The sequence below is a fragment of the Necator americanus genome, chromosome X (assembly GCF_031761385.1).
Source record: "Necator americanus strain Aroian chromosome X, whole genome shotgun sequence".
Taxonomy (NCBI): Eukaryota; Metazoa; Nematoda; class Chromadorea; order Rhabditida; family Ancylostomatidae; genus Necator; species Necator americanus.
In genome coordinates, this window is record NC_087376.1 from 3,765,065 (window position 1) to 3,788,479 (window position 23,415).

Genomic DNA, 23,415 nt, shown 5'->3' on the forward strand with positions numbered 1-23,415 from the left:
CTTCGTAGAACAAATAAATGATTCCAGCAAATATTTATAGAGATCGCACAACTCAGCTAATATAAAGGTAATATATGAAAGAACTCTTAGAAAATCTACAGGTATTTCGGATCGTTCAACTCTTTAATCTCCCTTGTCACAAATGACATTCCATCAGATGGTAGAGGACTAGAAACGAAAGGGCTTATAAAAATTAGAGGCCATCGGGATCCTAGGCATTGTCGGAGGTTATCCAGGAGGCCAAGCTGATAGGCATGTACTTCCTGAAAATGATTATAGGATATATTTGTCATATTGCAAAGAAAAAAAAAACATTTTATTGTATTACTCACTAACAAATACTCCATCCTTGTTTGGCCATTCCAAATACAAAATAATTGCGCAAAAAGCAGGTATGACACGAATAGTAGGACCGTAAATGTGGACGCACAGAATACTATGCAGCAAAACTGATGAAATGAGATTACTCTGAAGGTACAAAGGATAATAAAAAAATCATACACAACACTACTTCAAGTCAAAAAGCACACCTGGCCAAAAGAGCAAGATGAGGGAGGAAAATCTGCCATGAACGGCCCAATGAAAAACCTCCATCCATTCGAGTCCATACATATTCCCATGTATAGCTTAAAAAAGAGCGAACATCAAAATTTTTCAAACTCAAATGTTGTCTAAGATTGAAAAGTAGTAGGTAAACTTACCTGAACAGTGGAAGCATCAGCACAAAAAGATTTGCAACCCCTGCGACAAAGTATCTGAAAGAGCACCGCAAAACTATGAGTAAATGGTACCTCAAGGATTTTGCAGCAGGGATTTTGTCATAAGCTTCAAATCACGAAGAATGGAATGACTTACAATTATTTTACAAGACATGATCAATCTTATCAAAGGGAAATAGTGGACATCAACAGGAAGAATATCCAGTAATACTCGTAATACTCATGTAAGTCCAAAAAAATATAGAAATCACTGCAGAAACACCTACCTTTGATTAAAATGTCCCACACAAACCGCTCCGAAGGAGCAATGATGATCTCTGCGGAAACAACATACATCGCACACTAAAATCACATAAAAACACTCAACAGCGGGAAGAAATAAAGAAACAATTAGAAGTCTACTCACCGGGACAATGATATGCTCTAGGAGGAGCATTTGTGTGGCACGAGTGACAATACCTAAAAAAATCCGCTTAGTCCGTACACATTGAGAACAACTATGCCTTTTTAGATGTCCTATTAACGAAGGACGATTCACACAACGTTTAACGAACCCTCTGGATTCGAGGGTTAAATTGTGGTTCAGATTTTTTAAAAGTAAATTTCCCTCATCTTTTCACCGCACTCGCAAAAATCCGAAATCAGGAGCGATCGCAAACATTGCAAAGTAGTTTGGCAAGAGTGGTGATGGATAAGGTCGGATCAAAACGATTTGAAGTTCGGTGCAGTTGCGTACGCGGGCGCGTTCGAAGCGCATGGTTCAACTAGCGGTTGTGATCGAGTTTGGACTATAGCTAGCTTCACTCGGACTGCATCGTGATAGCGAGAGTCCCACTCAATTCCGTCGCTTACACAACTACGCCTAGCTTGAGACCGTTTTGACGCGACTGTACTTATTGGACATAATTTTGTAATTGTTGAAACATAGTTGTGAAAACAAATAAAGAACATTAACTAAAGTTTACTGTGGGACTGAATACCGTTCTAATTCACCTGAAACCAGCTTTGACGATGTTCGGAAGCGCTGGACTCAACCCACTAGGTCCAATTTGCAACATTTTATACCAATTCATATATACATTGAACGCCAAGAAAAGAAAGCCGACAACACGGGTGACCCATGCTGAAATGTAAACATAACAGGAATTAAATATATAAAGTTGTTGCTTCTTCGCTCTCCCTTACCTTCACCAAAAGGTGGGTACCAAAGAGGCATAATGAGGAATATGTTAATGAGAAAGCCAATCGGTAATACCACGAGAAAAATCGCTGTCGCTATCTGCAATGACACAATTTTCAAACAATCCAATCAGGAATATGGAATTGCTGATGTAGACTGCACCTTTGTTATTAATTCATCAATTTGTTTACGGTGTTTACCAAGCCATTAATGCAGTTTTTATATAGGTCATTTACAGGGATCGCGTACATAAACGCGTGGCCATGACTTCAATAAATGTAGTTAGACACTTGAGTATACGCTTCGGGAGCGTACGAGCTATATAACCCGCACTATTATATGGCAAAAGCTTTCCATACATTGCAAAAAGGTGCTGTCATCCAGCACCATGCCAGAGCCCATATCCTGATAGTTCGAATGCCTGAAGGAAACATGGAATCTTTGGCTATAAATATCCGTATCGTAACATTGAACTGCCATTCGCTATCAGGTGAATTCCAACAAGCCTTCTGCGCACTTCTTTGATATTCTGCAGACTTCCGTGATATCTGCATGCACCGTTTGCTGCATTGCATGAAACACGCAATAGGGATCACCCCATAATTAGTATCGGCAATTACACCATCTACTGCCGCGATGCTGGTGAACGATATAAAAGACTGGGCAATAGCTGCAAAGAACGATTACAACAACCTGGTGGAGAAGTTTGGATCAACGTCGTCAAAATGCGCCTTTGTACGTATGCGGGACCGCAGAGGGCTCGAACTCTAGATCGTAACTGCTCATGCACCTACGGAAACCGGTGAGAACTAAAAAAAGGAAGCACAGGCGCTAATTGTTGGAACTAATGCTAATTCAGAGATGGGACTTAAATAACAATTCAATGTGCATGGAAAATAATTCTATCCAACGGAGCAAACATCGGACAACGGGAATCGTCTGATAGACCTTTGCGAGCAGACAATGCTTATCATTGCATCCTCGTTTAGGAGGAATCATCGACGCCATCAGCTTACGTGGCAAGGGACAACCCCCCTCCCGCGACACCAGAAGAACAGGGAAAGCAGAACATGCCGACTCTTAAGCTTAAGTTCGATTACGTTCCGACAAAGAACATCCATTTGTCAGATATCCGTAAATGTAGAGCAGTCTGGGATGCCGCATTTGATAACGATCACCGCCCAATTCTTCTAAGCTTGATGATACGATTCAGAAAATCAGTAGTGGAGTTTCACATCGAGAAGCACGACTTGGCAGGACTGAAGGACGGAGAATGCAAGAAGGAATTCCGCCAAGAGGTGTCGATAAAAATTGGAGTGCAGACCAGAGTGGTGACGCTGACTCTTTCACTGAACTCATTCAGGACGCTGCAAAGAAAACTATCCCCGTTTTAACACCGCGGAAGAAGTTCGCCTTTTCATCTACGGAGACAATATTTACGTACAATTCTGTACCTGTAGCCCGCACTCATGATTTCAGCCAGGAGAAACGTCTGAGGAGGTTGAATCGTCAGCTGAAACGTGATCCTGAGAACGAATGGACGTCAAGAGCGAAGCAGTTTGAAAGGGCGTGGGAGTACAAGAACCCGAAGAAATCCTATGCTCTATTAAGACAGTATATGGGGAAAATGGAGGCGGGTGTGGTGTAGCGGTTAGAGGTTCCGCTTCCTGCACGATCGAGCGGAGGTTCGAATCCGCCCTAGTGCTCACCAAGCCTTTCATCCCTCCGGGATCGATAAATTGGTACCAGACTTGTCTGGGAGGACAAAAGCACTGACTTGACACATCGGCTAGCCACCGCAAGTCATTGTATAGTCAGATACACGTTCGTAAACCTCAAACGATTCTGAATTGAAGTGAACGTGGGGGCGCATCCCAAGCGGATTGATTAACGCCAGAAACTTTATCCTTTAAGTTTATGGGGAAAATGAAGAGATGTTCGGGAATCCACCAGGAGTTGGAGCTTCTGGTTTGTATCCAAAAGAAAGAAGCGAGATGGAAAATCTGGCAAAGATAATGGAATCAGCGCAGAAATGCTTAAATCTCTTCCTCCTTCTGGGACTCGTGAGATGACCAAGACCATCCGTTTAACATGGATTGGCGAAATGATACTTGGCTAGTGGAGAAGCGCTATCATAATCCCTCTCAAGATGTTATTCGTCACAGAACACGGGAATTACATAGAAATATCACTGGTGTGTGTAATGTACAAAGTTTTGGGGCGGATCATCTTGGATTGGAAAATAAAAAATCGCCAAGAAACCACCCACGATGATCAAGCCGACCTTTGCCCTGGTCGATCGACGATTGATCAGCTGTTTATTGTGAGGAGAGTGTTTATTAAAGTGTGGCAGCGGTAGCCGCTTTCAATTCTCCTCACCGAGGCCGTTTTCTCAACGTGCTTTGCGCCGATGGAGATTCAGCAAAATCCATACGCCTAATAAACGACATGAATAGAAGAACAACTGGCGGGGTTCGAACACCAGCTGGATGTACTACACCGTTCGAAGTGGAAAGTGGAGTGAGACAAGAGGCACTGATGAAATCCTTTCTGCTCAACTTTGCTATCGATGACCGATGACAAAATGCTAAGAACAGTTGAGCATTATCCCCCTGGTGGATCTAGGGTGCGCCGACAATGTAGTGATATTCGCTTCAATCAGCGCGAAGTTACAACATATTGTTAACCTTGTATTCAAAGTAGCTGCAACCTACTGCGGATCCGGCCTGATAAATGCAAGCAGGAATGGGTCTCCTCGAGACTCTCAACGGGAATCAAGGCAGACGTAAGACCTACCTTAAAGTCGTGGATGAGTTCTGCTATAAGGGCTGTGTGCTGAAAAACGATGGCAGCTACGAGAGAGATATTCAGCAAAGATGGACAAGAGCCAACTCGGGATTTAACTCATTGACCAAGTGCCTGTGGTCGGCCTCCATCACAAAAGGACTCAAGCTGCGAACTATCATGATATACGGATCGAAGACTTTGCCAGCAACGCCGACGGTGGTGGAGAAGCTTTAACTGGAAGGAGAGAAAGCTATTTAGATGACCGCTAAGCTACTTTCGGCAGATGGTGTGCCATAACGAAGAAATTGACTCGAAAACGGACATGGTGTATTCGCGGATGACACATGGAAAACATCAACGTTCTTCCTTGGCCTTCTGAAGTAGTCATAGATAGCCATCTTCGCTTCTTTCGCCACATTATGAGGAGATAGTCTGATCGTCTTGTCTAAACTGTCCTGAGAATGCTCCCACACTCAAACTGGAAAAGAAGTCCTGGTCGTAAACGAAAGTTCTGGATGGAGGTGGTAAAGGAAGATCTGAGGGCACTTGGCGTTGACAGGCAGTTCAGTCGAGACGTAAAGTTCCGTTATAGAATAGCGACGGATGAATAGATTCAATCCGAGCTCTAGATGAAGATCGAACAGGATGGGCTAGGATAGGTTCGAGGACGACACACTGCGGCGAAGATGCGGATAGTCGCCTTAGGGCGTAATACCCGTGCGCCGGCTAAGTCAAAGTAAGTCAAGTCGGTTACAGTAGAAAGCAAAATAGCAAAAGGTTTCAAAAATAGCTGAGAGATTTCCACCAATAAGTTACGCAAAAAATCTGCAAGAGACCTGAGCGGAACAAAACTCAAAGTATTTCACGTTTCCTAAAGAATGCTACGGTTTGAAGTATTCCATGTTTCCTAGCTTCTCAGAATGTCTAAAAAATTTGCTCTGAAAGGGGCTAACAACATATTCGTCAAGAAAAATAAGAGAAATAATCGAAGAACGGAGTTCTTTATCAAATACGAACCGTTTCTATATGATAGCCATGCCCATCATCCATTTATCGGCCGAAATTTAAAAGTTGTGTGCAAATGCTCTATCATATCGCCCTCTATTTACGCTAACGTAATTATTTCTAAACTAAAATTAAAGATTCAATAAAAAATCTGAATTAAATCCAACTTAAACAGTGATACTGTCGCACATTTTACATACGAAAAACATGGAAACATGATGCCTTTAGTCCGTCCATTTATAAAATTTGCCGGTGCATGAAGAAATCTTGCAAAACTAAGCACTAAAAAACATAGTATTGAGGAACGAGCAGAAGCGACAAAAAGAACTGCTTGTTTTCTGAAACTTTGGAAACAAAAGAATGAAGACTAGGGAGATGAACTATGTTTCTTTTCCGGACTGCACTTCACATGCAAAAATTCAAAGAAACTTCACGCTCGCATGAACTGAGTTCATTATGGCGCATTGTTAAATAAGCACGCACTATCGCTAATTCCTGCTCCGGTGCAAAGTTGCGGTTAAAACTCCATTTCAACGCCCAAATGGAGGAATGAGGACTCAAGAAGGTCCTCAGAAAAAACACTACTTTGGAGCTAATCTGATGATGCCCTAGTAACTTCATAACTTCTTTGCCTCCCTCGTATTTATCTTCGACAAAACTACAGGATAACGAGGAACAGTTGATGTAGTTACGCACTATTACACACCGTAAAGTAGTTGAAGTAATGTTAAACTGCTCATTTCATATAGTTGATTCAGCATTCCAATTGTTTACCTTAGTAAACAAAAACAAAAACGTTATGAACTCACCATGTCCTGTGTTTGTTTCGGGATCATCTTGTACAATCGAGATTGTATATCGCTTAATTCATCGGGCTCCATCTTAAAAAAAAAAACTAAATTACTTGCTGAAACTGGATGTTTTTCTGGATAAAAACGTGGGAAACATCACGATCAATACCTTAGAGTGCAGTTTCGAAGAATCGCAACACTCAAAATTCGTTTCAGTTGAAGATAAACGAGGATAAAAATAGACGGATTTAAAATAAGCTTAGTGTGTTGAGTGCTGATATTCGAGGGAAGACAGAGGGGATGTTTACGGCGCCTACTGCGTCTCTGCATTTCCTCAACACTCACTCTGCTTCTCTGACACTAACACTAGCCATGATGCCAGTTCATAATTCACAACGTGGCACGATGCATTTGATAAATGTGGACGATTCAGGATAATTACTATAAGAAAGTACAAATAAAAGAGAAATTAGTCAGGAATAAATGCGTTGACGTTCCCGCAAAGTAGTAAAAGGCGATAGGCGGCCGGCCACACCCTCATCGACTGACTCATCAACAATCTATCATTTCGACTAAAACTCTACTGCATAGTTAAATAATTTCCTCCATCCATACTGTAACAACTGAAATTACTTCGATATAATCGTAAAATCAACAACAAAATAGGTTTTTGTGTAATAATCGTTGGGAAGAATTGATTGACACAAGAAATTTTATCCATTACCCTCGATTAGTTAAGAACAGCAGAATCCTAGCAGAGTACAGCGTACCTCAACTTTTAAAACGATTTAAAATGCATGGAAAATAACAGAATTCTGAATGAAACTATAGAAATCACATTTAAAATCAAAATTAAATTAAATTAATCATTTAAAATGAAATTGAATTTGAATTTGAAATCACCGGTGTATTTTTTTGTTCCTGACGAGGCTTGAGATCAGTTAGAAGAGAAATAGGTTTTCTCTGGAAGCAGCATCCATGCTAGTAGAACCTTTTCTACGATTTTCAGGGATTCTGATAGGTTGAATTGAGTTAGATCAAAGACCACTTGTAAATCCGTCGAAAATAATAATCAGACCAGGAAATAATAGTCAAAACAGGGTTAAATGTGAGAATTTTGAATTCTTTGTACAAATTCATAGCGTCGAGACCTTAACTATTGTAAACGACAATTCATTTACATCGTATTCATAGTTTCGCGCTACTTGACGAAGGAGGGGAAGCGATAAAAACTCTTCCAAATATTTATGAATGAGTTTTACCGTAGGTTTATCTTTCCTTTCCTCAACGTTTATTAAATATTACTTATTTATCTTTGAACTACACATCAACTATTAAAAATAATTAAAGGTTTGATAATCTTTTTCTTCTCTTCAAAAACCTACCTTTTCCAGAGGGATTGGGAATGAATGTTTTTCTCTGGGACTCTTAAATCCATACAATTTCTCGATTTGAAAAGGATATGTTACATTTCTGCCGTGATACTTGCGAACTACGTTCTGAACCTTGTTTACTGCTGCTTAAAATATATATATACATAAATATAAGAATAAAATTAAGAAAAATTCACATAAAGGAGGGAATTTCGCTAACACTTTCTTGAAAGGATGTCATTTCAGGGAACGGTTGTCCTCAGTTTCCAGATATAACTCGAAATTATATAATTGCTTACAAATGGTGTTTTCTGTATTTTTTTTTTCAGATGATTGTTATGCGTGTTCAATCGGAGAAAGACAGGGACGTGGAGAACGGACATAAAAATAGAAAAACTGTGTTTGAATAATATTATAGAAAATGTTTGAGCTTCTTGCGATCGTCCAGACAAAAAAATCCCCGTCAAGACTATAGGCTATTTTCAAACCAACATTTATGATTATAATGATATTTCCTATTTTTTTAAATTTCCTATTCAGCGTAGTTTTAGTGCTACTATCAGCATAGTATTAATGATGACATGGTTAGGAAAAGGAAAACAAACTGCAAGGAAAATCCAAACAAACACTCTGTTTGCACTTTTTTTTACAGTTATACGATTTTCTATTATTTTTACAGTTATACGATGAATTCCATTATTTTTCCATAGTTTCTTGAGAATCGTGTGGTCACCTCTTATGGTGATCACGTTGTTTTTGTTTGTTTGTTTTTTTTTTTTGACGGCTGTGCCTTACTTCTAGTTATATTTATATATACCACTTGTACACAATTTATTTCTATGATTTTATTTCGCTCCCCGTCATAGATTTCCAGTGATATCCATAATTTTTTGGTAGGTAGTAATTATTGATCGTAAAATACAACAAAACACTAGGATTAACGTGTTGATCACAAAAAAGGGGTTGGCAGTAATTATTGCTGAACGCAGCAGATTCCGTGATATCCAAAAAGTTCTCGTTCTCCACGAGTTCCATTCAGTTCTCGTTCACCACAAGTTCAATACGATATTTCTCCACTTGTGCAAGGATTCTTCTCTGAACTATTAAACTCATCCTGGGTTATTTACACCAAGTGCACATCAATTCTGAAGGACTTTTCTCAAACACATATCTCTCAAATGTATTATAAACAAACAAATCGATGTTTTCCTTCCTTTCACTCCTTCTTTTTCTTTTAAGGTAAATATCTGTATTTAAAGGTATCAAATCATATAACTGAATCGCTGATCAGTGTATCAATCGCGCTATATTATTGACATTTATGATTGATAAGACAGTTGATCGTCATCAGGTTTCTTGAATTCTCTAACGCCCACACTTATTAACCTCAGCAGATATCCGATCTAGAAATTTTCCATATAACTTCTCTCTTATCATATTTTTCCTATTAAAATATCAGTTATTTCTTGAAATAATCCCTGAAAGAGATTTTTTCTTCTTCAGATTTCCTCCTAATCAATGCCGTATCTTGATCATGCCGGTGCAGCTCTGCCATCAGAGCAGCAATTGAGGGAAGTGTACGAGTTATACAGCTCTATACCTCTGTCTAATCCTCATTCACATCATTCCACGGCTACTACAACTCATTTAATGGTGGAAAATGCTCGTCTACGGTAGGTTTTTAACTAAATGAATGAAAAAGAAAATTGGAAAAAATTTCTGAAAAAATTTAGTGACCTACCGCAAGTTTTAGAGTTGCATTCCTCCTTTTAAAGTATTCCAAAGAGTTAAGTATAGAGTTTTTATTACTTTTTTAAAATTATTATTTATGTATTTACATTTATTTAATATTAAATTATTCATTATATTATATCATTATTTTTTATTATTATTTAAAGTTGTGTTCCTTTTGAAGCTACAATAATTATTCTTGAATCATGTTAATCAAATCTATTACTATATTATTTTATAATATACTATTATTATATTATTATTTAATATTTTTTTACCATATTTTTGTCAAAGAAACTCTATTCACCTACCTAAGAAGTTAAATTGATTCTCTTTTTTTTTTGTTTGTTTTTTTTTACCTTTTTTGTTGCGTAGCTACGTTCTCGTTATCTATAAACAGTTCCTGGATATAAATAGGATTTTTTTATGGTTTTGGAACATTTTGGTGTCACTACGGAGGAATATGCTGTTGTTTTCACCGCTAATGCCACTCATGCTCTTCATTTGGTAGCAGATTGTTTCGTATTTGGAAAGAAGATGTCTTCCTCAAGGAATATTGGCTCGGTTACCGACGTTATAGGTAGGGATATTCATTATGTGTATTTACTAGTAATTTCTAAGCAAGTAGTGCAGTGTTTTTTTTATTAATTTCAAATTTTTACTTTAACTTTTTTTCTCAATTTAATTTTTATTTACTGAAATTTTCTGTCTCTATCGGATTAGAAGAACTAAGAATCGTACTGTTATCAAATTATCTAGAATATTTTCTGACTATGAATATTCATACATTTTTCATGCTATTTTCTGCGAATCTCTTCTTTGTTTATCCATTGTTTACCGATTTTCCGGGAATTTACAGCAATTCCACTCACTCTAAATTTTCACTTTAATTTAGTTAATTTTCTTAGATTTAAATTTCACTTTAATTTATTTTGTTCAAGATAATAGTGCTTGTTTCCATTTATGCAAAAATGCAACAATATATATTTCCAGGAAATTTTTCCCTTATTTAATCTTTTCAAGATTAATCATGACCTGTTACCGGCTATCTTTTCAGCGTGAATTTGTTACATTGTATACATATTTTTTTGAGCACGATTGACCACATTCACACTGTTTCGGAACTCATCGAGGTATCACGAGAGTACAAGATGCCGCTCTGTCTCACCTTCATCGACTTAAAGAAGGCTTTCGACTCGGTTGAGACGGAAGCGGTCGTGGAAGCCTTGGACAACCAAGGCGTCCCTACTCAGTATATAAAGGTACTTCGAGAGTTGTACAGTAACTTCACGACCGGAATTTCGCCATTCTACAAGAACATCATCATTGACGTGAAGAGGGGGTCCGACAGGGTGATACAATTTCACCCAAAATATTCACAGCCACCCTCGAGAACGCAATGCGAAAGCTGGAATGGGACGACATGGGAGTGAAGGTTGATGGTCGGCAGCTACACCATTTGCGCTTTGCTGATGACATCGTATTGGTAACACCTAGCATCAGCCAAGCGGAACGAATGCTGACCGAATTCGACGAAACATGTGGATGCATCGGTCTTCAGCTGAATCTACAAAAGACGATGTTCATGCAGAACGGATGGGTCTCGGATGCCCCATTCACGCTCAACGGAACGAACATATCCGAATGCACCAGCTACGTTTATCTGGGTCGGGAACTGAACATGATGAACGACCTGACCCCCGAGCTGGGCAGGAGGAGACGAGCGGCTTGGGGAGCGTACAAGAGCATCGAGGATGTAGTGAAGAAGACCAGGAACACCCGGCTCCGTGCTCACCTCTTCAACACCACCGTACTTCCTGCTTTGACCTATGCTTCGGAAACCTGGGCATTTCGCAAGCAGGAAGAAAACGCGGTGAGCGTCATTGAACGCGCAATTGAGAGAGTGATGCTAGGAGTATCCCGTTTCACGCAAGTGAGGGACGGGATTCGAAGTTCTCTCCTACGTCAGCGATCGAAGATTAGAGACGCCGCCGCGTTTGCCAAGGAAAGTAAAATAAGGTGGGCCGGACACGTGATGCGCTTTAATGACAACCGTTGGACCAGAGCCGTGAGCGACTGGGTTCCCCGCGATATTAAGCGCACTACAGGAAGACCGCCGACCCGATGGTCAGATTTCTTCACGAAGTCCTTGAAAGAAAAATATGATGCTCTTCGTGTCCCACGCGAAAGGAGGAACCACTGGGCTACTCTGGCACGCGATCGGGACAAATGGAAGAATTACTGGCGCCCGCTCGACCAGTTCGAAGATCAACGGGAGTCAAGGTGATCAAGGTATACATTTGACCCTAAGTTGTTTGCTCGAGGATTTTTGGGGAAATTTTTAATAACTGGCTGTTTTTATTTTTAATAACCTTTAGAACCTTACAGTTATGAAGAGCAAAAACACAGAGCATCGCCAATATAGCCAAAGATTAGTTCCACCCGAACCGATGCTAATGCCCCGATGCGAGACTAGGATTATGGAAAAATCGACCAAAAGCAGTGGCCTTCACATGAATCGACAATCAAAAAGGGTTTTGCCTTGAAATTCATAAAATCTTTTGAATTTTATGTGATAAAAATTAATAGTACCGTAAATTTGAATAACAATCAACAAATGTTGAGATGAATGAGAGAAATTTTGTAGTTTTTCTATTTTTTGTATCAATATAACTATAATTATGGAATTAACAGTTTCTGCTTAAAATTTTCCGTTTCACTTCAATAGTAGAAGGAGAGCGAGTGGATCCCCCTAATCACAGTTCCAAACACTATATGTGGTTTGTGTTGGTGTGCTTGCGAGGTTTTGAAGAGAATTGAAACTATTATTAATTTATTAGTAATTATTAAATAACCAACGATTAAAGAAAAGAGGAAGTATCCAGAGGTTCAAAGAAACGAAAATCTTTCAAATACTCTTCAACAATGGGGTATTTTGGGCAGTTTTTTGGCTGTTTTAAGAAACATTAAAGGATAGGAACCACTTTTTTCTTCCACAACAGATTTCTTTATATGTATAAATTTTTTCCGGAAGAAAAGTAGGAAAGAACAAAATTATTTATAAGCACATTTGGATTTTTTTATTCTAGGACCAACATTTGCTTATCTGAGGGATTCGCACAATTCTGTAGTTGGAATGAGAGAAATTATCAAAGAGAAGGTAAGCGATATATTAGGACGTTGGAAAATGACGTCATTTTCTACGCATGCTATTTCAAATTTTTTAAATCAAAAGTCATCTTTATTCTACAAATTCGAGGGTGAAGAGTAGGTATTGAATGTTTGAAGGGTAAACAAGAAAGATGCTTAAACTATCATAAAATAATAAAGAAAAACATTTTAAAAAATACTTCGTTTTCGTTTCTATTCGTCTCCAGTATCACTGATAATAATATACGAATATTTCACTTGTATTTTTTGCAAATCTTAAATTCAACCGATGAGTCGAATTCAAAGAAAAAGATGACATACTACTCACGTTTCGATCCCTTAAAATGGTTATCTTACTGCTAGGACTCATCCATTCACTATAAATTATGCATAAAAATCAGGAAGAAGTAGAGATATAGAATAACTACGAAAAAAAAAGCCTTTTGCGCGATTAGGTCATATTTTATTGGATTTGCGGGGCCAAGTTGTTGTTGTTTTTGGCTAATACAAGCTGTTCATGTGAAAATTACGGTATGTGTTTTTCTTGGTTTAGTTTTAGCAAACAATAACACAATAAATAACAATAACAATAACACAATTCTAACACATTGCTCAGTTTTTTGTCGTTTCCGTTTTTTTATTGTCTTTCTTTTTTTCCTTCAGGTTAACAACATCCTATGCATTGAAAGTCACGCAGATCAACTGAATTATCCTGGAGAACAAAGCCTCTTTGCTATGACAGCTATGAGTAATTTTTGTGGTCGAAAATATGACCTAAATGTCATTGAAGATTTACAACAACAAGGTGATTTTCACTAATTTTAAAAATAGAATAAAGGGCACAATACTGCCAGAAGCTAACTAAACCTTTTATCTTCTCGGGATTGATGAAGTGCTACCGGAGCCTTCTGGAAGGAGAAGAACATTAATTTGACATCTTAGTAGACCTCACAAGCCATTGTATAGACGCCTTCAGTATCCAGAAATGAACCCGAACATAATGACGTAATCCAAAGGAACTAAGTGCTCAGTCTCGAGCGTCTTAACCTTTTTTTTGCTTTTTATTTAAATAAACATGATATTCACTAAGATGTGTTATGATAACTATGTCCAGGTTGGTCGGTTTGTCTGGATGCGGCTGCCTTGGTGTCATCTTCACCTCTCCTACTTTCTGAAATACGACCTCATTTCATGGCTATTTCCTTCTACAAGATGTTCGGTTTTCCGACAGGACTTGGCGCTCTTCTTATACGACGAGTTACTTCTTTTACATAACTTTTTCTTGACACCTTTATATCAGAAATGGAATAGACGGATTTCAGATGCAGTAGATCGTTTGATGCCTCAAACCTTTGCTGGTGGAACGGTTAGTCAAATACTAGTCAATGAGCTGCATTCCGTTCTTAGGAAGAAAATCGAAGAAAGGTGCATAATTCTGGATTTTATTAATCTGAAAAAAGATGTAATAAATGACTTGTTGTTATATGCTTAGAAGAGGGAAGACGATGATCTCAAGAGCCTAAAATTAGCTCCAGAAAAATCCCGAGAAACATGATTATTCACCAGTAAATGTTAGGATAAAAAAATTTTTCCACTTTTTTTGAGATCAGTCATCAGCACCGGTTCTTTCTGCACTTTAAATTTTGACCACAGCAAAAAAAAAACGAGAAAGAAAGAGAAGAAAGAAAAGAGGAGGAAGAACCAAGTGTTCAAAGGAAATGGAGTAAAGAGAAACTAAACAAAAGTGAGACAGTAAAATGAACCTAAGTGAAGCGAGGTAAAATAAGGTTAAGAGCTAATAAGGCAAACGTGATTAAAGTAGAACTATTTAACGGAGTATTTATCAACCGTTTATCATTCTATGTACCTCCTCGTGGGACCCTGTTGTGAACGCATCAACAGGAATTTCTTATTAATATAATTGCAAGTTTTTCTTTTTTGACTCGAACAGATTATGGTTTCACTTTTATGGTGCACCACTGATATATGTGAGCAATTCATTAAATAAATAAATAAATAATCTAAATTCAGGCTCGAGTACGGCACCATTAACTACTACGGTATTTGTGCTTTGACGAAAGGTTTTGAGGATCTGCGAAGATACGGTTTGTTAATATGTCCTAGAGAATATAATGCTAATTTTTACTCGGACAAGATATGGTTTCATCTTTTTTTTCGTGTACCATCGGTTTATGTAAATAAATAAACGCAATTTAGAAGTTTTCTCGATAGTAACGCTTAAAATAGGGAGTGATTTGCTCCGAGGTCTTAACCTACAGGTTTAAGTTTTTCGCATACCCCTCGTCGCTAAATTTCTCTCCTAACAAAGGATTTAGCAGAGTTTTATTTTATCCTAAAAAATAAAACCATATAGAAATTAAACTCGTAGATCAGTAGAACTTCTCAATATGTACAATATCTACCAGGAGGTATCCAGGCAATCAACGAAAGTACAATGCGAATCGCCAAGGCCGCATTTGAAATGCTGAAACAAAAGACGCACTGGAATGGACGGGAAGCTGTAAAAATTTATGGATGGTACAACATAGCTCAACAAGGACCTATAATAGCATTTAATTTACTTCGAGAAGATGGGAGTTATACTGGTTACTCAGAGGTACCTTTCTGTGTATTTCCATAAGTTATACGAAAAAAAATCCGTTGATATATTGTGGAGCAGCTCTTAGGTGGAAAAAATGTCAGGATTATTCGGGATAGATTTGAGAACTGGATGTTTCTGTAATTCTGGAGCATGTCAAATGTATTTAGAGATGACTAATCAACAATTGCGTCATTACTTTGAAGTAAGTTTTTATCTATTCAGGATGGTTAAAGTGAAAACTAGGATTTCTCAAGTTTTAGGAAGGGAAAGAATGTGGTGATACGAGAGATGTGATAGACGGTAGGCCAACAGGTGCTGTTAGAATTTCGTTCGGAAGACAATCCACAATTGAGGTAAACGGAAAGTTATTCGAGTATAAAATAGCGTAAACGTTCAAGCCTCGATTAATTCGTCACTGCCAATCTCGTCAGGACCCAATTGATCCTTTCACCTATGTAGTATCATGTGACTTTAAGATCTAATTCCATCCTTTTTAAGCGATTAAGTCCAGCAGTAAGATCATGGAACTTCTAGTGTGTTGTTCTTATTTCAAAGCCTTTTTGGCTTGTCGCCAAGTGCTTCTTCCCCCTTCCAAAAAAAAAAAATTATTGTAAGGGAACAACCGTGTGAACAACCTCTCATAATTATTTTTCAATTTGTTATTTATTATTTATTTATTTATTTATTTACTTATTTACTCAATACTCATTATATTACTTTCAATTTTTCAATGTACTCAACCAATCGATACCCACCAGCCTTGTATCATCTTGCAACTAACTATGTATAAAAATAAAACAAATAAATAAATATGAGGTGAATGAGAACAGTGACCGCCCTTATCTATCCGTATCTCTTTTTTCTGCAAATGTCACCTACCTGAGAAATAAATTTTCAGGATGTTCTTGTTTTGGAACAAATGATTGACTACTGCTTCCTTGGAGTTCAACCATCAATCGATATTGATCATCCACTTAAAATAAATCGATATTCAGCTGTGATCTCTCGTCTTCTAGTGTATCCAGTTAAAAGTTGTAGAGGAATCGAGTTAGAGAGGTAAATTTTGAACGTGTTCAGAATTGTTTTCAAATTATTTGTCTATCGATTCGTGGGAAAATAGAAACTAAGGGAAAAAATCTGAGAAGAAAATGCAGAAATGAGAGAAAAAAAGAAATAGTAGAAAAATTTGACAACTATGTATTATGTATTTAATTAGTGGAATCAAAATTTAAAAAAATTCAGTATAATAAAAATTGCAGCTAATTTTAGAAGTAATTTGACAAAGACCGGTCTACAATATGATCGTATATTTATGATTGAATGCTGCGGTACAACCCTTACACAAAAAAGGCATCAGAAAATGTGTAAGATAATCACAAAGGTATGATCAGTATTTCTTTTAAAACATAAAATAAATCTTAAATTATCAAACGATTTTTAAGACGGAATTTTCAAATTTAATTTACTATTGAATTATAGTAGCTAGGAAATTTTCTGTTAACACCTACTGAATAATTTTCTGGAAAGGTTTTGATAGATTGCTACTCTAAGCTGAAATTAAAGGCTAATTTTTTGAAACTTTAATTGAAAATCATTAGAATCTAAATGAATTATAAGTTTTCGAAAAAATAAGAAGAAAAAACCCAGTTTTTCATTGCTGAAACAGCCTTGAATATTAATTTTGAAGAAACTCCGAACATTTCCTTATTTATACTCTTTTTTTCTTTTCGTCGTTCCGTCACACTTCGTCTTCGTCTAACTTATCCAAAAATTTCTAGATGATCAATCATAGTGTACCCGCTGTGGTTTTTTTTTTCAATTCTCTTACTTTCATTTTTCAGCTCAGCTGATTCATTTCACTTCTATTACTGATCACGAAAATAATTTTGAAGTAATAGATCGAGAGAAAAAATTACCGTTGAATCATCGGATCCGCTTTCAGATTGATGAAACCACCGCGGCACTTTTTTTATATGATGCTGACCATATGGAATCATTTATAAAATTACCACTTTTAACCGGTGAAAAATCTTCACAATTTGGGATTGTTTGTGTAAATAAGTGAGCGAATTTATGATAATATATAGCTACAGTGATTATTTTTATTATTATTATTTTTCATGATTATTTTTCTTCTTTTTCTTAGTGTACAAACATCAGAATGTACTGATGATGCTTCTACATGGGTGACAACGTTCTTGGATCTTCCTGACTGTACGTTACGACGAATACAACAAGGTAATTAATGTTTATATAGGCTGTGAATCCACAAACTAAAACACTAAACATCATTTAAGATTCGGATAGAAGTTTATCGAATGAAGCACCATATCTTGTGGTTAATGAGGCATCCATAAAAATTCTTGCTGACGTAATTGGTAAGTTTTATCGTGAATTGAAAGATAGCCTAAGTTTATTTTTTAAAATATTCTCCAACTGTAAAAAAAACCGTTCAGGACTTACAGTCAAAGAAACTATTGATCGATTTCGTCCTAATCTCGTCGTACGAGGTATACCACCATTCCTCGAGGATACCGCAAAATACATGTTTGTCGATAATTTTCGATTTGAGGTATATGCTACATATTCATTGATTTATCTGAAACAAAATCAAAATAAAAACATCTTTCTCACAACAAAAAAGAGTCAATGTTTATATTTATTTTATTTTCTTAAACATAGGGCTGAACCAGACCTGACGTGTAGTGGAATTGCATAAGCGAGTGCGCGTCACTGTGGCGCGATGGGACCAGAGCTCAGCTCCGCAACCTGATTCGACTCAATGAGGGTCCCGCAGCGAGCGCAACCATGTGTGTAGTTGCATTACAGATCACATCGTTTCGAGCTGATTGTACCTAATTTAATATAAACGTTTTTAAATTGCTCTCATTTCGAGCCATCGGGACTACTTTTTTTTAAACATTCTCGAAAATACTTAAAGGCATCACCCCATGAATCTGAGGTGGTGCAGATTTCAGGTGGAGTATTCGTATACAGGATGGGAGACTACGGAGAGAGGGGTGATTCCGTCCATTTCTTCCTAATTGCCGTAAAAAACGGCCCGGAAGATACAGCTTCATTCGTTTTGGCGCACCATTTTGTACAAGAGGTTCGATTGGAGCGCGCCAGTCTTGTGCGGCGCTGCATATCCTGGGCCGTTTTTTACGGCAATTAGCAAGAAATGTACGGAATCACCTCCCTCTACGTAGTTTCCCATACCGTATACGAATACTCCATCTGAAATCTGCACCACCTCAGATTCGTGGGGTGATGCCTTTAAAAAGGTTGAAGATTCCAAATAATATGTATTAATTCTGTCCACATGGAGCAACTCATCAGCTTTACCTTCTTCCAATATCCACATAATGAGTCATTTTACTCCTGAGTGACGAGATTTCAAGGGATTTTTTCCTCTTTTTTTTGTTTAACATGATGTGAAAATATGATAAATAATTTGATTAATTGGAAAGATAATATGACTATTAATTTATGAAGGTAATATGATTAATAATTTGATGTGGGGAAAATTGACAATTCAATTACAGGTCATCAAGAAATGCACTCGATGCGAAATGATTTGTGTCAATCCATCAACGGGCATCAAAGAACCACCGCTTATTGTCGCTTTAAGAGATTTTCGGCGGCGAGAAAAGGTACATTACGATATCTGGATCTATGTATATATGCTTTCCCTTCCTGTTCAGGAGATCCATGGATCCCTACACTTATGTCAGTTCTTTACCGTACAAGTTTTTTGCTCTTAGATGGCTTTTAAGCGATTTTCCGAATTTTTTCTTACATCCTGTCTCTTCCTTCTGAAATCTCCATGAACAAATAGTACATAGATGTCGTTTTATTTTTTTCAGATGACTTTCGGCATCTATGTCAAGCAAATCGGAGACGATACAGGAGAAATACACAGAAATTCGAAAGTTAATTTCGAATAAAATTCCAGAAAAAAAAATATCTCGTTTTTATACACCCATAACCATGAATGAGTTTTGAGAAAAATCGACTATGCATACTAACAATAACATTCGCGATAACAAGCTAATAATGTAAGGCTTCGAAACGAGTGGAGAAGACAAGAAAGCATTAAGTCCATTATACTAGTTGAAAATGAGAAGTTATGCGTTCATTACGTTGACAATGCCGGCCAATATCCAAAAAAAAAATCTTCCTGAGGCACATAGATAAAGACTATATTGAAGTAGCACCTAGGTGTACTGACAAGATCTGTGATTTCATCGGCGGTTTACAAACAAATACGTGGAACAAAGAGAATGCGTCGTAATGATACAGAGCTAACGGTAGCTGAGTTGATTTTAAGTTCGACTACAATGAAAAAAAAGCCCGTACAGAGGAGATCAACTACAAAAATTCATGCTTTTGAAAGAAGTGGAGGGGCTGACGGATATGTGCTGAACTCGACTCCACCGCGATTTCGACGATTTCGCCGTCTTCGATACCATATCGCACAGAAACAACATGGCGAACAGAAACATATCATACAGCAGCACCCGCATAACGTTATTACGAATAACAATGTAAGGATGATCATCCTGAAAATGTTTGAATATGAAAAAAAGACAAACATCAAGGTTGAAAGAGAAAATTCTAGATTGGAAAAATCTTGAAAAAGTCTGTTTAAAAGAAATTTACCATATATATGATTTGATTTCGAATGGGAGATGATCGTAAATCCATTCTATTATACCCATCCAATCCAGGGATAGAATACGCTCCCATAATGGACGATCTTCCTCACTCATAGCTACAACTAACTATTTCTACTCTCTATGAAGCTTAGCTAGCTGTATGAGGTGGTCGTAGTCAAAGCGAGTGAAATGAGGATCGATATGGGCAGCAACAGCGCAATGACGGACAACTAGAGAAAAACGCTGATGCTTTGCGACCCTCGTGGGCTCTGCGAGTGGCAACCAGCGCAGAGAGGTGGATTGGGCGGTGTTAGAATGGTTTCGAAATGGGAGTGTACTATTTAATAACCTTTGAAAGTAGACTACTTATTTAGCTGATGAGTCATCCGCGATAAAAAAAAGCGATATTTGCTTAAGCCGCCGACAAAAAAGATGTATTTCTCACATGGCAGCGAATTGCTTAGTGCTCGTATCGAATTACATTCAGCCTTGTGAGTCATACTCTAGTATTACGATATCCTGAAAACGCGAGATAATCCGAGCGCATCAATTTTTACCCATATTCTCGGATTTCACCGAGATTTCACACGATTTTCGAGAGTTTAGCACACTGAAAATAATCCAGCGAAAATCCTCAAAGTTACTAAACATTAGTACGATACCAAGAGTAGACTTAGGATTTTCTTTGTTGAGCGGATAGGGCAACTGATCGGATAAATCATGTTCGATTTCACCCCTTTAGCCTCTGAAGGAGGCCGAGTTCCAAAAGAATAAAGGATTATAGTAGCCTTGTGTCTGGCTTAACTTCAAAAAAAGATAAATACTAAATTGGTGGGATAATTAGAGCGGAAGAGATAATGCACCGCTACTTCTCTACAAATAATCATGATAAGATTTATCTCTATGAAAGCCAAATTAGTGCTACACTTCCAGAAATCCACTAATTTTCTTTTTTCATTGCAAAATGAGAAAAATAAGTGATAAACCTAGTTGCCCCCTGGAATTATCCTAACCAGAGAAATCTCGAAAATTCCAAATTGGTAGCTATTTGAGTAGCCCTACACTTGTATTATCTTAAACTATCTACGATTCTGGAACCAGAACATGGAAACTCCCTGGAATTATCCTAATCAGAGGAATCTGATCTGAGTCCGACTCTATCACTTTAGAACTCGCGAACTCCTCTACCCTCTCGTCCTGTCTCGGGAGTTGATAGAAGAAAGCAGAACGAGAAAGAAAAAGATTTCCGACCCAAAAAAAGATACTTCAGCTGGAATTATTCGTTACAGTACCAAAAAGTTTTTTTAGATTCACATCGTTCAATATTGTGGATAATAGCATCATCACACATTACATACCTCCAATCAACCTCATTACAATGTGATAATGTCCCAAAAATCATTGTAATCCCCTTTCGTGTCCATGGAAATCGTTCAGTTAAACAGTGAGCAGATGAAGTGAAAATACGAAAAATTGCAGACTCCACATCTTCTGATGACATTGCGCGAGAGTAAAAAGAAATAGGAACAGTGAGTGAGGTAACACGCTTGGGTAAATAAACCGCCGAGTTCAAACACTATGAGAAACTTGATCTCTGTTGTTACAACGGGACTTGTCTGCAAAATTTATGCCAAATCATGACCAATACCTCCTGTCATTCAATTATTCTCAAGGTGTACTCACGAGAAAAGTAAAATTAATAATTTTCTATTAAGTTTGTTTGTAAGAACAGTGATGAGAAAGATTAAGGAACTCACGAAGTCAATGCCGGCGCACATGCCACCATTTCAGGAGAATCATTGCAGTAATCAGTAATATAACAGCTCATATAACATGAATGAAGGCAAGATTCCAATGAGTTGTAGCAGCTTACAAAAACACCTGGAAATAATAATCGATGACGATCAGAAACAATTAACAAATGTACTACTTTGTATAGAGAAAACGTTTATTGTACGCTTAAACAGATATTCTTGAAAACATAGGATATTATAGATTTCGAGAGCTTTACTCATTGAATGCGAACTGAAGTTTATTTTTCTATTTATTCACATGCACCAGAAAAAGGGCGCACCAGAAAAAAAAGGAGAGAAAACACGTTTTCCGGGTCAGAACCTTTGTAAAAAAATCCGAGTTAAAAGAGAACATAAATAAAGAGAGAAGTTAAAGAACCTCTATGTTAAAACAAGATAATTAATATCCAAACTACTGATCTATTGCCAATACCAAATCAATTTCATCAATTCCTTTTTCGCTACTTTTTGTTCATTGGTTTTCGTGGTACTGACTACTGGACATCAATTACGTACAATTTTCTTCACCTTGTAGTGTAAAATGGTCTTGTGGTGATAAAGGATGCAAAACAAAATCCAAAGAAATATTCGCTTCGGTGAAAAAGATGCATAATTAGTTCTAGCTAAGGATCGACAAGACATCACTAAAGAGATTTATCCCAGAAACCATAAAATTACATCAAAATTAGCTGGAATTAAGAAAGAAAACTAAAAAAAACCCTCAAAAAAAAAACTCTTGTGACTTCTTAAACACCAACACTTAAACTTCTAAAACCACTTCATTGATAAGAGAAAAAGAAAAAGTAGGAAATATCAGTATGCTGAGCTAACTCACCGGAAATTGAAGAACCTCCTGCCAATCGTACCGTCTCATTCATTTTCACTTCTAAATTATGATTTCAGTACTAAATAGGGAGCAAAAAAGAGGGAACGCGAAGTCAAGTAATTAAAAATAATGAAAAAGAAGGCTAATAGAGTGATAAGGGAACGTCCGAACACTGTTTTGACTTTGTCTGCCCGAATCGATCTGCTGCCCTCCTGCAACCCTCCACTTTTCACGTTATATCTCGCTATTGTTGAGTTCACCACTACACTAACTGCACACTAAACATGCTATGAGTCACGTTTTGAGGAAAATTTGATTTAAATTTGCAAATATTCACTTGAAGACTTCGAAGGAAAATTGTAATACAATGTTGCTCAAATATTTGAGTAATTCTTGTGGTGATATTACTTTTCTCCGAGAAAGAAGTACTTGGAAAGTTCATAACCTGATTTTATGGATTTCTGAGTCATCTTTACTACGTTATAAAAACGATAACAACCATAATAAACGTCTAATTAATAAATTTGATCCAATTTTCTTTTGAAAAAAAGAATGTGAAGTTCTTTTTTCCGTGAGCGGTCTTTCCATCATAAATCCTCAATAGTACAGTTTGACCAGTCAACTATTGAAAGACATTAGTGAAGAGACTATTCGTAATCTCTTTTTGGGATCATGCTACTCCAAGCAGACGGTGTACTGTATGCTGCCATCATTGCGACGATTTTCTAGTATACCAACCATTTTTTAGGTACATCTACGTTCAGAAAAAAAAATAAGCATATATCTCACGACGCTCACGT

At 37.4% G+C, this 23,415-nt stretch overlaps 5 protein-coding genes across 8 annotated transcripts; 3 read left to right on the plus strand and 2 right to left on the minus strand.

Moving 5' to 3' along the window:
- Positions 1-95: 95 nt before the first annotated feature.
- On the minus strand, positions 96-6,856 carry RB195_021417 (uncharacterized protein; the record flags this gene model as incomplete). 2 transcript variants are annotated; one of them, XM_064208144.1, is made up of 11 exons in its annotated part: positions 96-263; positions 333-468; positions 531-626; positions 702-755; positions 986-1,061; positions 1,126-1,178; positions 1,713-1,842; positions 1,905-1,998; positions 6,501-6,572; positions 6,652-6,681; positions 6,848-6,856. In XM_064208144.1, 11 exons carry the CDS (start codon positions 6,854-6,856, stop codon positions 96-98), a joined length of 918 nt encoding a protein of 305 aa, XP_064064025.1. The 2 variants fall into 2 exon arrangements, with proteins under 2 accessions (XP_064064025.1, XP_013297495.2); XM_013442041.2 differs by lacking the exons at positions 6,652-6,681; positions 6,848-6,856.
- A 3,881-nt stretch (positions 6,857-10,737) lies between these two features.
- Positions 10,738-11,873, plus strand: RB195_021418 (uncharacterized protein; the record flags this gene model as incomplete). The annotated part of the gene is made up of 2 exons (XM_064208145.1): positions 10,738-10,867; positions 10,969-11,873. The coding sequence occupies 2 exons, from the start codon at positions 10,738-10,740 to the stop codon at positions 11,871-11,873; spliced, it is 1,035 nt and encodes a 344-aa protein (XP_064064026.1).
- RB195_021419 (uncharacterized protein) lies at positions 10,986-11,873 on the plus strand (the record flags this gene model as incomplete). Its single annotated transcript, XM_064208146.1, has 1 exon — positions 10,986-11,873. One exon carries the CDS (start codon positions 10,986-10,988, stop codon positions 11,871-11,873), a length of 888 nt encoding a protein of 295 aa, XP_064064027.1.
- Positions 11,874-12,361: 488 nt separating this feature from the next.
- Positions 12,362-19,285, plus strand: RB195_021420 (uncharacterized protein; the record flags this gene model as incomplete). 3 transcript variants are annotated; one of them, XM_064208147.1, is made up of 16 exons in its annotated part: positions 12,362-12,389; positions 12,676-12,746; positions 13,400-13,541; positions 14,059-14,161; positions 14,768-14,841; positions 15,163-15,353; positions 15,424-15,540; positions 15,599-15,691; positions 16,237-16,394; positions 16,608-16,719; positions 17,281-17,399; positions 17,485-17,576; positions 17,636-17,716; positions 17,795-17,910; positions 18,884-18,991; positions 19,205-19,285. In XM_064208147.1, the coding sequence occupies 16 exons, from the start codon at positions 12,362-12,364 to the stop codon at positions 19,283-19,285; spliced, it is 1,686 nt and encodes a 561-aa protein (XP_064064028.1). The 3 variants fall into 3 exon arrangements, with proteins under 3 accessions (XP_064064028.1, XP_064064029.1, XP_064064030.1); XM_064208149.1 differs by lacking the exons at positions 12,362-12,389; positions 12,676-12,746; positions 13,400-13,541 and having other exon boundaries at positions 14,076-14,161; XM_064208148.1 differs by lacking the exons at positions 12,362-12,389; positions 12,676-12,746; positions 14,768-14,841; ... (9 more) ...; positions 18,884-18,991; positions 19,205-19,285 and adding an exon at positions 13,851-13,993 and having other exon boundaries at positions 13,481-13,541; positions 14,059-14,067.
- A 434-nt stretch (positions 19,286-19,719) lies between these two features.
- Positions 19,720-22,667, minus strand: RB195_021421 (uncharacterized protein; the record flags this gene model as incomplete). Its single annotated transcript, XM_064208150.1, has 3 exons — positions 19,720-19,900; positions 21,754-21,877; positions 22,625-22,667. The coding sequence occupies 3 exons, from the start codon at positions 22,665-22,667 to the stop codon at positions 19,720-19,722; spliced, it is 348 nt and encodes a 115-aa protein (XP_064064031.1).
- Between the last annotated feature and the right edge of the window lie 748 nt (positions 22,668-23,415).